The sequence below is a fragment of the Vigna angularis genome, chromosome 1 (genome assembly GCF_016808095.1).
Source record: "Vigna angularis cultivar LongXiaoDou No.4 chromosome 1, ASM1680809v1, whole genome shotgun sequence".
Lineage (NCBI taxonomy): Eukaryota > Viridiplantae > Streptophyta > Magnoliopsida > Fabales > Fabaceae > Vigna > Vigna angularis.
Window position 1 is genome coordinate 54,481,723 of NC_068970.1, and position 14,094 is coordinate 54,495,816.

General features: G+C 37.3%; 2 protein-coding genes across 2 annotated transcripts; one reads left to right on the forward strand and one right to left on the reverse strand.

Moving 5' to 3' along the window:
* Window positions 1-337: 337 nt before the first annotated feature.
* Window positions 338-880, reverse strand: LOC108326084 (uncharacterized). Its single transcript, XM_017559357.2, has one exon. The coding sequence runs from the start codon at window positions 878-880 to the stop codon at window positions 338-340; it is 543 nt and encodes a 180-aa protein (XP_017414846.2).
* Window positions 881-3,756: 2,876 nt separating this feature from the next.
* LOC108334906 (probable polyamine transporter At3g13620) lies at window positions 3,757-5,763 on the forward strand. The gene has a single exon (XM_017570835.2). It carries the CDS (start codon window positions 4,123-4,125, stop codon window positions 5,560-5,562), a length of 1,440 nt encoding a protein of 479 aa, XP_017426324.1. The 5' UTR covers window positions 3,757-4,122; the 3' UTR covers window positions 5,563-5,763.
* The last annotated feature ends 8,331 nt before the right edge of the window (window positions 5,764-14,094 follow it).

Here is a 14,094-nt window from a genome sequence, read left to right on the forward strand (position 1 = left end):
CTGAAATTAGTTTCAAACCTGTTTGACCTTCAATTGCCACTGTTCCTTTGCCTTTTACTGCAATATATGCTCCATTACCTACTCTGACTTTAGAAAGTGCAGTTTTGTCAAGTTCTTTAAAGAGCTCTCGATCATAACTCATATGATTTGTGCAACCATTGTCTATGAGCCAACTTTCTGTGGAGCTATTGGCAGCAAAGCATGTAACAGCAAACAATTGTTCTTCTTGTGGTTGATCCTCAGCAACCTTAACTTCTCCTTGTTGTTGATGAGATTTGCAAATCTTTTCCATGTGCCCTAGCTGCCCACACTTATGACACTTTACATCAGGTCTCCATCAGCACCTTTTTTGTGGATGATTGGTTTTTTTACAATGAGGACAAGGTGGAAAAACCTGATTATCATTACTCTTGTTGATCTTGTTTAATCTTCCAGGTTTGGAGTCATTGTTCTGCTTCTTTTTTTGTTTGTTGCCATTGCTCTGGAATTGGACTTGAAAAGCACCCTCCACAGATCCTTCTTGCCTCATAAGTCTTCTTTGCTCTTGGGCCTGTAAGGCATGCATCACCTCTGCCAAAGTGATCTTAGATAGATCCTTTGTGTTCTCCAAGGTAGCTATAGAAGCTTCATATCTCTCTGGTACTGATACAAGAATTTTTTCAACAATTCTTGAATCAGAAAAAGCGGTGCCCAGCAATCGTACTTTGTTGGCAATGCCAAGCAACGTATTTGAGTACTCTTTTATGGTGTCTGATTCTTTCATTCGCTGCAGCTCAAATTCTCTCATTAAATTCAATACTTGCATGCTTCTAATCCTCTCATCTCCTGCATATTCTTCCTTCAAGTAATCCGAAATTGCTTTTGCTGTGTTGTAAGACATGATCCTGGTGAAAATTATTTTTGAAACACCAGAAAATAAACATGCCTTTGCCTTTGCTTTTCTGGTTTTTTTTTTCCTTGTAGGTTTTCATCTGGGCTATAGTGGGGTTGTCAGGCAGCGGAGCAATTTCGTAATCCTCCTCCACTGCTTCCCAAAGATCCAAAGCCTCTAGAAAGTTCTGCATTTTTATGGCCCAAAGATCATAGTTATCTCCATCAAAGATAGGAGGAGCAACTTGAGAGAAACTTGTTTCAGCATCCATAGGTCCCGTAAGACGTAGCTCTAGATACCAATTTGTTGGTTATATTATTGAAGGAAAGGTTGAGAGGGTGGAACAGAGAAAACTGAGAGAATAAAACAGAGGAATATAAAACTGCTTGATGTATTATTTTTGGAGTGCAATTGCTTTTATAAAGCAAATAAGTGAACGTAAATGTACGAAAATGTTGGCCTCTATAACCACTAACAAACTAGTGCTCTTAGTGCCTAGAAAATAGCAAATAAATTCTACTAGTCAACATGACTTTTATTTTCCTAAAAAATAGCATAACATATAATTTTAATTTTTTAATTTCCAATAGTCATTAATCAACATAGACACCAGTGTCAAGAGCGTTGTTCGTTTCGCAGATGATAGTATAATTCATGCATAAGGCTCAGGCAAGGTGTTGATCACACGAAAAGATGGTAAATATGTGTTCATGCACAATGTCCTCTATCTGCCCACTATGAAGAGTAATCTTATGAGTCTTGGCCAACTCCTTGAAAAGGGATACAGTATGAATTTATGGGAAAAAAAAATATTGAGGTTTATGACGAAAAACAGAGTTTGATAATCAAGGCACCTCTTGCTTGGAATAGAACGTTCAAAGTTAACTTGAATGCTGTTGAAGTGCAATGTTTAGCTGCAGAAGGCGCAGATACAGAAGAATGACTTTGGCACTATCGCTTTGGACATTTGAATTTCAGAAGTTTGTGTCAATTGAGAGATAAAAACCTCGTGGGTATTCCTAAGTTTACTACACCAAGCAAAGTGTGTGAAGGGTGCACTACTGGTAAACAGACTAGGTGTGCCTTCAAAAGACATGCACCCAAGCGAGTAATACAGGTGTTGAACGTCATTCATGCAGATGTCTGTGCGCCATTCGATGTGTCGTCCCTAGGAGGTAACAAATATTTTTTGCTTTTCGTAGATGAGTTTTCTAGAAAGCTTTGGGTATATCTACTAAAAGAAAAAAAAAGAGACTTACACCTGCTTTGTTAAATTCTGCTGCATGGTTGAGAGGCAATCGGGCAAACAAATCAAGATTCTTAGAACCGATGGTGAAGGCGAGTTTAATTCAGGAGATATGAGTGTATTCTGCGTTGATAGAGGAATTAAACATGAAGTCACTGTACCTTATACCCCACAACACAACGGGTTGGCTAAAAGAAGAAATCAAATGATCTTGGACATGGTCAGATGCAAGATCAAAGGAAAGGGGTTGCCTAACTTTCTATGGGGTGAAGCAGTCGCAACAGCAACCTATCTTATGAACAGATGTCCTACAAAAGCATTATCAAATTACACACTAGAAGAGATGTTGTCGAAGAGAAAGCCTGATGTTCGACACTTGAAAGTATTTAAATCAGTCTGCTATAGGCACATACCAGCTGAAAGAAGAAATAAACTTGATGATAGAAGTGAAATCCTTGTTCTTGTAGGATATCATCCAACAGGTGCTTACAAGATGTTTGATCCAGATAAACAACAAGTCATGATTGGCAGGGATGTCATTGTTGATGAAACAGCTACCTACAAGTGGAAAGAAAGTGAAGTTGTCCCAGCTCAAAGACCTGATAATGTGATGACCATCTGGATGGAAGAGAACAAATTGGAAGAAAACAAACCAGCAGCTATCAGTGTAGATGGTGACACAAGGCGATCACAAAGAATGTGTTTCCCATCTATAAGACTCACGAATCATGAATTGTTCTCTGATAATGATATTACTGACACTGGAGATATTGTACAGTATGCCCTTTTTGCAGGTGTTGAATCACTCATATGGGAGCAAGCCATTGAGATCAAGGAGTGGCGAGAAGCTATGCAAGAGGAGCTATCAGCAATAGAACGAAACAAAACATGAATGCTTGTGGAGCTGTTAGAACAAGGATGTTGTCAAAAAAATACACGTAAATAGTGTTAAAATATTGTCCAAAAAATGTTGTCAAAGTATTGTTATTCTTTTTAAAATCCCTATTCAAAGTTAGTAATTTTTTTTTTGCTTCGTTGATATAAAATATTCAAGGGTTAATACCTTATTTTGATCTCAGTTTCGTTCAAAAATGTCAAATTAGTTCATTCTTTAAAAAGTGTGTCAATTTCGTCCTTACTTAATAAAATTTATATCAATAAAATCTCTTCCATTAAATCTGTACAAACAGCGGTGCGTATTAAGCCAATATTCAATAATCCATCATAAAACTTTTATCTTTACTTTTTGCGTTTTCTAAAACCCTTTGTCCTGAAAGCCATGCACGTTTTCTATCCCATATCTAATAACACGTGTAAGAAAATAACTTAGAGAATGATGAATCCAATACAGTGTAGTCCCTTTCATACCTATATGTCGAATAGAAAGATTTATCAATAATTTCTTTAAAGTTTTCCTTGCAAGAGAAAGATAAGTCTTTTCAATTCATTTCTATAAGTAATTATAAAAGGGTAACATTATTTCTCTTGATTAGTTTATAGAAAATCACTAAAATATTGAATAAGTGTTCATAATTACTCGTTAATCAAACTTCAGATAATAGGAAATTGGAATTTGAAAACTTGAAAAGACTTGAGAACAGAAAGCGGTGACTGCAACGACAAGCTTCCTTGAGAAAATATACTTTTATAAAATTTATTATTCAATATTTTTCCAAAAATGGAAATTCTGCTACAAAAATGCCAATTTCGACGAAAACAGTTGGGTCAATGTTTTTCTGACGAAATGGAAGCCTAGAACTGTGAGTTCTCTAGGAGAAGAAAGTGACAAATATGAATGTAGTTTGTTGGCTAGGTTTGGAGTTGGAGTGCAAGCATAAAAGGTGTTTGTGAGAATTACGCAAAGAAAAGTACACGGTGGAGAAAACAAATATATCTACTTCCAACCCTCTGATTGGAATCTTAATCCACCGTAATCTTGTCGAATTTGGATGGAATAATCATATAGGCTTTGATTCACACTTCCAATCCAATCGATCAACACAACATGGAGGATTCCCTCCAATCTTCAACTCCAACTTCTCAGGAACATCTTTTAGACCACAGAGAAGGGGCAGAGAGAGAGCAACAAGGCGCCAACACCAAGTCACACAAGAAGCTAGCTCTTCTCCCTCTAGTTTTTCTCATCTATTTTGAAGTTGCTGGAGGCCCCTATGGTGAAGAGCCTGCTGTAGGGGCTGCAGGTCCCCTCATTGCAATCCTTGGCTTTGTGGTTTTCCCCTTCATCTGGAGCATCCCCGAGGCCCTCCTCACTGCAGAATTGGCCACAACCTTCCCTGGTAATGGTGGGTTTGTCATATGGGCTAATGAAGCCTTTGGTCCCTTTTGGGGTTCCCTCATGGGCTTCTGGAAGTTCTACAGTGGGGTTATCAACTTAGCCTCATACCCAGTTCTCTGCATAGATTATCTCAAACTAGTGATCCCGGCTCTGTCTTCTGGTTCACCCCGCTTTGTGTCCATAATCCTCTCCACTTGTACGTTGTCTTTTCTCAACTATTCTGGTTTGGCTATAGTGGGTTATACTGCAGTTGCTTTGGGGATTGTTTCCCTCTTGCCTTTTGTGTTACTCTCTTTCTTTTCCTTGCCCAAGATTGATCCCAGCAGATGGCTAAGTTGGGGTCAGGAGGGTGTGGAGAGGGACTGGACACTCTACTTCAACACCATCTTTTGGAATTTGAACTTTTGGGACAGTGCCAGTACTCTAGCTGGTGAAGTTGAGGAGCCTCATAGAACATTCCCAAAGGCTCTGTTATCTGCAGGGTTGCTTACTTGTTTGGGTTACATTGTTCCCTTGTTGGCTGCCACAGGAGCTATGCCACTTGACCAAAAAAGTTGGGTTGGAGGGTATTTTGCAGATGTGGCTGAGATCATTGCTGGGAAATGGTTGAAATTTTGGATGGAAATCGGTGCTGTTTTGTCAATAATTGGACTGTTTGAAGCTCAACTCAGCAGTGCTGCATTCCAGCTTCTGGGTATGGCTGATTTGGGATTCTTACCAAAAATTTTTGGAGAAAGGTCAAGGTGGTTTAACACTCCTTGGATGGCTATTTTGGTCTCAACGGTTATAGCACTCTCCGTGTGTTTCTTCTCCTTCACAGATATCATATCTACTGTGAATTTCTTGTACAGTTTGGGAATGCTTTTGGAGTTTGCTGCTTTCCTAAGGTTGAGGAGGAAATTCCCAGCTTTGAAAAGACCATTTGAGGTTCCGTTGGGGTTCTTTGGTTTGGTCCTAATGTGTTTGATACCATCTGTGCTTCTGGTGTATGTCATGAGTGTGGCTTCAAAAATTGTGTATGTGACTAGTTTCTTCTTGACCTTTCTTGGGATTGCTTTATATTATTTCATGAATGTTTGTAAGTCTAGGAAGTGGCTTGAATTCAGCCTTGTTAGAGATAAATTGGATGAAGATGATTATGTGTTGTAGAAGTTGGGTGTGTGTGAGTATTGAATCTTTATCAGATTTATTAGTCTGGGTAGGGAGGAAGAATCTTTGGTCATATTTCTGCCAGAGAAATTGGATTCCCTTCAGATATTATGTATAATAGTATAAATTGTCACGCAAATACGTTGATGACGATGTAGACTCCCTTACAATCAGTAATGTGTGGTTGATTTTTAGTTTGAATTGTTATTTTATATCAAGTTGGCATTTGTAGATCCAATCTCATAAGCTACTAAATTCAAAGGTCATAAAGATCTGATTTAAGAATTGGTGTCCCTTCCAATTTTTTTGGGTGCCCACTACCTTCTACAAATGATTAAAATGGAAAAAAAAAATTATTTAATATCCGTTACTACTTGACAACTAATAAAATGATTATGGAGTGGTTTTTTATATTTTTTATAAAATATAATAAAGGACAACATTAAGTGAAATAAAAGAAATTTTAGTAGGTACCATTCTCCTTTAAGAAAATGATCCAGTGGAGAAAGTATCAGACGGTTACTCCCTACACCATCCTATATTCTTATCCTATATTCTTATCTGCGTCATTACACTTTTTTTTTAATTCTAAAATTATATTTTATATTTTAAAATATTTTATACATCCATTTCTTTTTTTTAAATGGATGTCAACATCCACTGAAAAGAAAAATTCTTCAACAGATGTGGCACATTTATTGAGATCTTTACCTTTTTTTATTTTTTAGTTTTTTAATTTATCATATTTTAAATTAATATATAAATATTATTTAATTTTTTTTAAATTATTACTTAATTATTTATAAATTTATTTTATTTTATTTAATAAAATAATTATTATTAATTTAATTTATGTATTATTATTTAAATAATAATTAAATTTTATTTTATAAATCTATTAAAACAGATGTATTGATTTGTTGAAATTTTCTTTTAATTTTTTAATTTATTGTATTTTAAATTAATATATAAATATTATTTAAATTTTTGAAAATTATTATTTAATTATTTATAAATTAATTTTATTTTATTTAATAAAATAATTATTATTAATTTAATTTATAAAATGATGCAGATTTGGTGGTGATGGAGGAAGAACACTCATGATGTCCGACACAATGGGTCAATATATTTTAGCTGTTTAGGGTTAATGACACAATGGATCAATGTATTTTGGCTGTTTGGGGTTAATGGCTGATTTTGATACAGTTTTTTTTAAAATTGATATAATTCTAAATTGAAAAATCAAATTCATTTAGTTTCTTTAATTTAAGTAATCTAAATAATGCTAATTTCAAATTTTAATTTTTTATGTCATAGACAGATACAATAAAATAATATTTATTAATTTTTAAATTATAATTATTATTTTTAAAAATAGGTTGATCCAACCATCGATCAATGAAATCCGCCAAAACTCATTTTGTTTTTTTTATCCAATTTGGCACAACTAATATTAGAGACAGGCCAACCTGTTTTACTAGCTTTAGTCACATCACTTAAATGATGTTGAAAAATATCTATGTGATTAATATTTTGTAAAAATTGTATTTAATGTTATTAATGTGAGATTTATGTAAATTTAAATATATTATTTATTATATATAAAATATAATATATTTAATTTAATTATATTTAATTTTTATTAATTTTAATAAATATCAGATACACATTTAATGTGTGGCCATATATATATATGAACTTTAGGAATTGAAACACGAATTACACTAATTGATTATGTTGCAAATGTTTGATTATGATCCAATAATATAAGAATGTTTTTTTTAATAATTACTTATAATTTTTTTAATTAATATAATTTATTTATTTACTTGTTAATTTTACAGTAGTAAAATGAAGGGCAGCGAATGTGAATAAAACATATAGATATTTAGCGTATACGAGAATAACAAAGTAAAATTGAAATCGACAGTAATCCTAAAAAAGATATGTTTATAGTGGCCCACCTGTTCCTATACCTTTCCTTCCCACGTGATATCCATTGACAATTAATAATGGTGCATTAGTAGATCACATGTTCAAATAAATATACAGGAGAACTATCACACAAATAAATATTTGATTTAATTATTTTGGTGGTCTTTATATATTTTTGAATCGTTAAGTATTTTTTATATTTTCTTTATTTTAATTAAGTATTTTTTTTATGTAAAATTGAGTCAATTGAAATTTTATCATTAATGTCAATGAACGAGGTTTTAATTTAGTCGTGACATATTGAACAAGTAATTAATTCTGATGTAACACACTAAAATTGTATTAGGTGGAATTTAATTATACATTAGGTGAAATTTAATTATAATAGACAAAATAAAGCATTGTTTTCTTCTTTGGATGTCCTCTTCTGTTAGGATCTTCGAAGATGTAGTGTCCTCTTCTGTTAGGGTCTTCGAAGTTGTAGTGATTTCACGCATGGTACGAACAGATAATTCAAAAGTATTTTATCTTTCCTATGCTTTTCTTAGCCATTAAATACTGCAGAGACTGAGATTAGTCAATAAGCCACCGGCAACCAGTGCCTCCATTCCATTCATCCAATATTATTTGTGAAAACAGTAAGCAAAAATGGCCTAAACGTTTAAACTTTTAAATTAATACAACGTAGGTGATTTATACATTCTAAAATCTTCAAATCTTAAACAGTAAATCGGAAGTGAATCTGTGGGAAGTGGTTTAGGGCAGTGGATCTGGGGGCGGAGAAAGAGGGTTTGGGGAAGTGAATCAAAAGTGGTTGTTCAGAACAAGAAAGAGGGTTTGGGAAAAGAATGGAGAAGAAATTTTGGACTTAGCCTTAGACGGTGGCAGATAACAGTGTTCATGGCGTCAGAATTAAGCTACGACCACCTCTTATAATTTTCGATGGTGTCGAAGATCGCGATGGATTGAGAAACTCCATACTTAAAGGAAACAGGCAGAGTCTAGATTCTTTCCTTCTCGTTCTGAAACAAGGAGGCCACGATTCGAGATTCGCCTCCGTTAGCGTTATGTAGTTCATCGCCACGGACGCCGAATTGAAGATTTTAGTAGCCGAGAAGGAAGGCGCAATTGCAGAATTGCTGAAGTCGGTGGTGCTGGAGAACGATCCAACACTGGTGGAGAAGGTGTTGAACCTGGTGGAGGTGGTGCTTTGACGAGGGAGGGGCGGAAGGAGATATGCAAGGACGCAGTGTGCGTGACGGCGATGCTGAACAAAGTTTTGAAGATGTCTAATGTGGCTACGGAGCAATGTTGTTAGAAGTCATAAAATAAATTAGGTTTAATTATTTTATCTTTTTGTTAGAAGTCATCAAATAAATTAGGTTTAATTATTTAAAACATGAAATAAAATAAATTCTACCTAAGGCGACCACATTGTGTCATGTTATTAAAATTTGCACACTCAGTAGGTTAAGATATAGAAATTTTAACGTTGTCTAATCCAATTAACCGCAAGGTTCTAATTGACTCAATTTTGCAAAAACAGAAACTTAGTTGAGATAAAAAAAATACGAAGACCTATTTGAGACAAATCTGCAGAAAATGGGAACCTGAAATGATTAAACTTAAATATTTTTAACATAAAATTATACTTTACTAATTGTTACTATGGGCTCATAGTTGTTCGGTCCCGACAAGCTTCTCAGCCATTCGGTCCCGACACAACTGTTGAGCAGAGTTAATGCACAAATAAATGCGGTAATGGCTACCATTAGACACTTAAGGTTTGCATTAATGACCATTAAGAGGTAAATTAATTAGTCAGATTCCTTTAAACTCTATAAATAGGGTTTAGGTTTGAGGTAAACGAACATTCAACTCTCACTCTACTATGCCCTACTTATGTCCGATCAGGACTTAAATATTTAACTATAACGAACAGTTCATAAAACGGCTCCTAACTTGAGCGTCAAAGTGCCTTTTGTAGGTACCTCCCCCTTTTGCACGAGGGTGACCGAGTGGTCAAGACTGTAGTTCACCGAGCGGCCAATACGGAAGAGGACCGCTCGGTCTAAATTGAAAGCATACAAGCAGAGCACACAAGTCAAAGGTTAGTGTCTCGGTCTCACAAAATTCCTACCGAAACATTTTGGCGCCCACCGTGGGACCGAGGCTTGAAGACACCCTATGGTGACCACGAGAAATATGGAAGAGCAGGGCACTAGAGATTTAATCAAAGAGTTACAAGCCCAGATTGAGGCACGGGCGCAGACCATACAAGCGCAGGCACATGCACAACAAGAGATGCAGCGGAGAAATGCAGAGGAGATTGCGGCGCTAAGGGCCAAACGGGTCCCTCCCGAGCGATCCGCATCAAATCGAGAGAATGACAACGAAGCAAGCCATAATCACACCAACCCGAATGGTCGAGGTAGAACGGAACCAACTGCATACCGTTCGGCCTACCAGTTTTCTTCCCTTTATAGTGACCATCATGCAAACTCCAATGCCGGAAAAAACTCCGCCCACATTGGATAAGTATGATGGTTCAACCGATCCGGACAATCACTTAAGGACGTTTGGTAATGCAATGGCATTCTATACAAACAGCGACCCGATCATGTGTAAAACCTTCTCATTATCACTCAAGGAAGAGGCATTGGAATGGTATAACACTCTTCCTCCCAACATAGTGGATTGCTTCACCACTGTGGAAACCCTCTTTAGAAGGCAATATGCCTACAATCGGAAACAGGGGATAACACCGCCGAAATTGGTAAATACTAAGCAGGAGAAAGAGGAAACTTTGAAGGCCTTTATGAAAAGGTATACTGAGACCACATGACGAGTTAAAGAGGTCAATCACTCTTTTATCATAAAAATTTGTCTTCATGTCTGAGACCAGGATATTTTGCGGAAAAATTGTATGCGCGACCACCAAAAACTATGGAAGAGCTCCAAAAAGAGCAACTGAATTCATCCGTATGGAGGAAATGCGAATCTCACAGAGAAAGCGACAACAAAAAGTCGATGTAGGCGGAGGCAGAAAGGACAGCAGACAACCATTCGACATTAATGATAAAAGTGGGGAACTTCCCCAAACATGTAAGTTTAACCATTATACAACCCTCAAAGCACCTAGGGCAAAAGTTCTCGAAGAAGCCCTCAATGTAGAAATTTCTCGTACCCCGAAGGAAACCATCTCCAAAAATCACAGACGAAAGGAAGAGCTGCTACAGAAGAATGCATTACGCTAAAAAATGAAATAGAAAGTCTTGTTCGGGCGGGACATCTTCGTAGGTATATAAAGGAAGCAAGAAGCCTCACCAGGGAAGGATATTTTCTAAGAAGCCTTGAACGGGCCTATAGGAAGGACGAGCGGGGGCGGGGCTATAGTCGAAGTCCTGGTCGTCTTTGGGAACGATCGATTCGTGGATTTATCAACTGAGGAGAAGCATCCAAAACTCTATTAGTGTCATGTTTAAATTCAGTTTCATTTGATTTAGACTCTTGTTCTTGTCTTATGCTTTCATTATGGAATAAATTAAGCCTAGCAATTCATGCTCAATCACTGGTTTCTAACTTTGTTAAAGTTCATATTCAACGAAGAAGCCTCTCAAAAAGAGTATGAAGCTAAAGACCGAGCGGTAAATTCCTCTCGGCCGAGAGGTAAACTCATCTCGTTGAAGTTAAAGACCGAAAGGTAAATCCCTCTCGGCCGAGAGGTAAATCCCTCTCGTTAGCCAGAAAGCTGAAGTTAAAGACCGAGCGGTAAATCCCTCTCGGCCGAGAGGTCAACTCCTCTCGTTGAAGTTAAAGATCGAGAGGTAAATCCCTCTCAGCCGAGAGGTAAACTCTTCTTGTTGAAGTTAAAGACCGAGCGGTAAATCCCTCTCGGCCGAGAGGTAAACTCCTCTTGTTGAAGTTAAAGACCGAGCGGTAAATCTCTGTCGGCCGAGAGGTAAACTCCTCTTGTTGAAGTTAAAGATCGAGTGGTAAATCCCTCTTGGCCGAGAGGTAAACTCCTCTCGTTGAAGTTAAAGACCAAGAGGTAAATCTCTCTCGGCCGAGAGGTAAATCGCTCTCATCAGCTAGAAAGCTGAAGTTAAAGACCGAGTGGTAAATCCCTCCCGTCACCTAGAAAGTTGATGCCAGACCGAGAGGAAAATCCCTTTAAACCGAACGGTTTATTTCTCGCCAACCAGGTAGCCCTGGTAACATGAACTAAGACTCAAGTACGTAGCCAGACGGTCATATTGTACGAATGACAAGATTCAACACATGAAATCGTTCGGCCCAAATAAGATACAACGACTTGAGGCACATGGAAAGCAACTTCCTCACTACAACGAGAACAACCTCCCTCAAACTCATAAGTCCTATAGTTAACCGTTCGGCTAAATTTTTACGGTTAACTCGGACTTGGGGGCTTTATATTACTATGGGCTCATAGTCGTTCGATCCCGACAAGCTTCTCAGTCGTTCGGTCCCGACACAACTGTTGAGCAGAGTTAATGCACAAATAAATGTGGTAACAACTACCGTTAGACAGTTAAGGTCTGCATTAATGACCATTAAGAGGTAAATTAATTAGTCAGATTCCTTTGAACTCTATAAATAAGGTTTAGGTTTGAGGTAAACGAACATTCAACTCTCACTCCATTATGCCATACTTATGTCCAATGAGAATGGATAATGGTACATTTTTAAATCATATATTAGAACAATTCATCTTATAAATAACCTATGACACTACCACAATTTCGAAAACTAAAAATCTAATATTTATTTTTAATGGAAAATTACTCTTACAGTCTTTTATCTTTTAAATCTAGCTTCTCTGAACTATTTATCTATTATATATTATTTTCAATTATCTAAATACATATGTTTCTTGGATATTTAATTTAATCAATTTCTTACTTGTTTTTAGGTTTAATAGGTTCATAGGTCCCTATATTTGCGAGTTTGTTTCAATTGGGTCCTTCAATTTTGAAAGTGATCAATTGAGTCCCTAATTTGGTCAATCTGATTCAATAATAGGATCATCGTCAAATGAAGTTAACGATGTTAACTTTGTTATGAAGTGGCAAGCTAAGGCATCCAAGTGACATTCTTTTGAGCTGTATAGGTAGATTTATAACATTTTTATATTATTCACAAATAAAATAAAAGCTAAATGAAAGCTAAATGAATTTTCGTGGTTTAACCAAAACAGTGTTTCCCCAATTTCGCAGATTTGCCCAACTTTGAAGACACGAGCTACCTGACCCCAACTTCAACTTCATCTTCCAACTATCAAAAACCCCAAAGCCATCTTCATTTTTTTCACGGAGACAGAAAAACATTGGATAATCATCTTTCTCACACAAAAGTTGATTCCTCTCTATTCTCACCACAACCATTTCTTACCCACACAGAAAAACACCTCCCTCAGTATCAATTCATCTTTCATTCTCTCCTCCATCATGTTCAACACCTGAAAAATAGAGAAGAATTCACTCGGCTCCTAACCTCAACCATGTTTCCCATCACATAAATTCATTCTAACGCCCAAAACAGAAAATAGATATCAGAGGGTATGGGAACAATTGTCGGCAGCAAGTTCTAATTTCAAACGAAGGAGGGCAACTGTCGGAGTTAGGTTATGGCAGTGTCGTGTGAAAAATAAAGGGGAAAGGGATTTCCTCCTTGCAAGCAAAGAAGAGAAAGAGGGAGAGAGAGAGAGAGAGTGGTGCATGCCGGCGACGATGGTTAGGGGCTGCACCGGCGCGAGTAGGGTCCAACGGAGACGTTGGCAGAACCTCTGGTGGTGGCTGTCTCAAGGTGGAAGGTAGAACAGCGTGCCCCAAGTTGGAGGGAGGACCCGTCTCACAGAAAACGAAGAAGGGAGCAGTACAACTGGCTTTAGGAAGCGCCATTGGCTCTAGGCAACGCTGGCGGCAAGCTCGATAGTGGCGGCGACGCGGTGATGGCGGAGAAGAGCGAAGAAGGAGAAGGTCGCGTTGACGCTGGTAAATCTTCCTCCTATGGTGACCGTCATCGCCGATGGCAGTCCTAGCTTGACAGAGCGTGGTCGCGCAACGGTTGCTCGACTGGAGATCTCGAGGGGTCGCGACGGTTATGGACGCTGGTGCAGGAGTGCTTTGTCCGAAGTGAAGCGGGGCGCTGGGAGAAGCCTTGGTGGTAACCGGCATCGTCGCCGGCGGTCCTGATAGCGAATAGCATCGTGACCTAAGGTAGGGGGTTGGGAAACATTGTTTTGGTTTGGTTTAATGATTTATAATTAAACCACGAAAATTCATTTAGCTTTTATTTTATTTGTGAATAATATAAAAATGATATAAATCCACCTATACAACTCAAAAGGATGCCACCTGGATGTCTCAGCTTGCCACTTCATAACAAAGTTAACATCGTTAACTCTATTTAACGACGATCCTATTATTGAATCAGATTGACCAACTTAGGGACTCAATTGATCACTTTCAAAATTGGAGGACCCAATTGAAACAAACCTGCAAATATAAGGACCTCCGAACTTATTAAACCCTTGTTTTTATCTACTAAACCTCTTTGATATGGGCTCTTCAT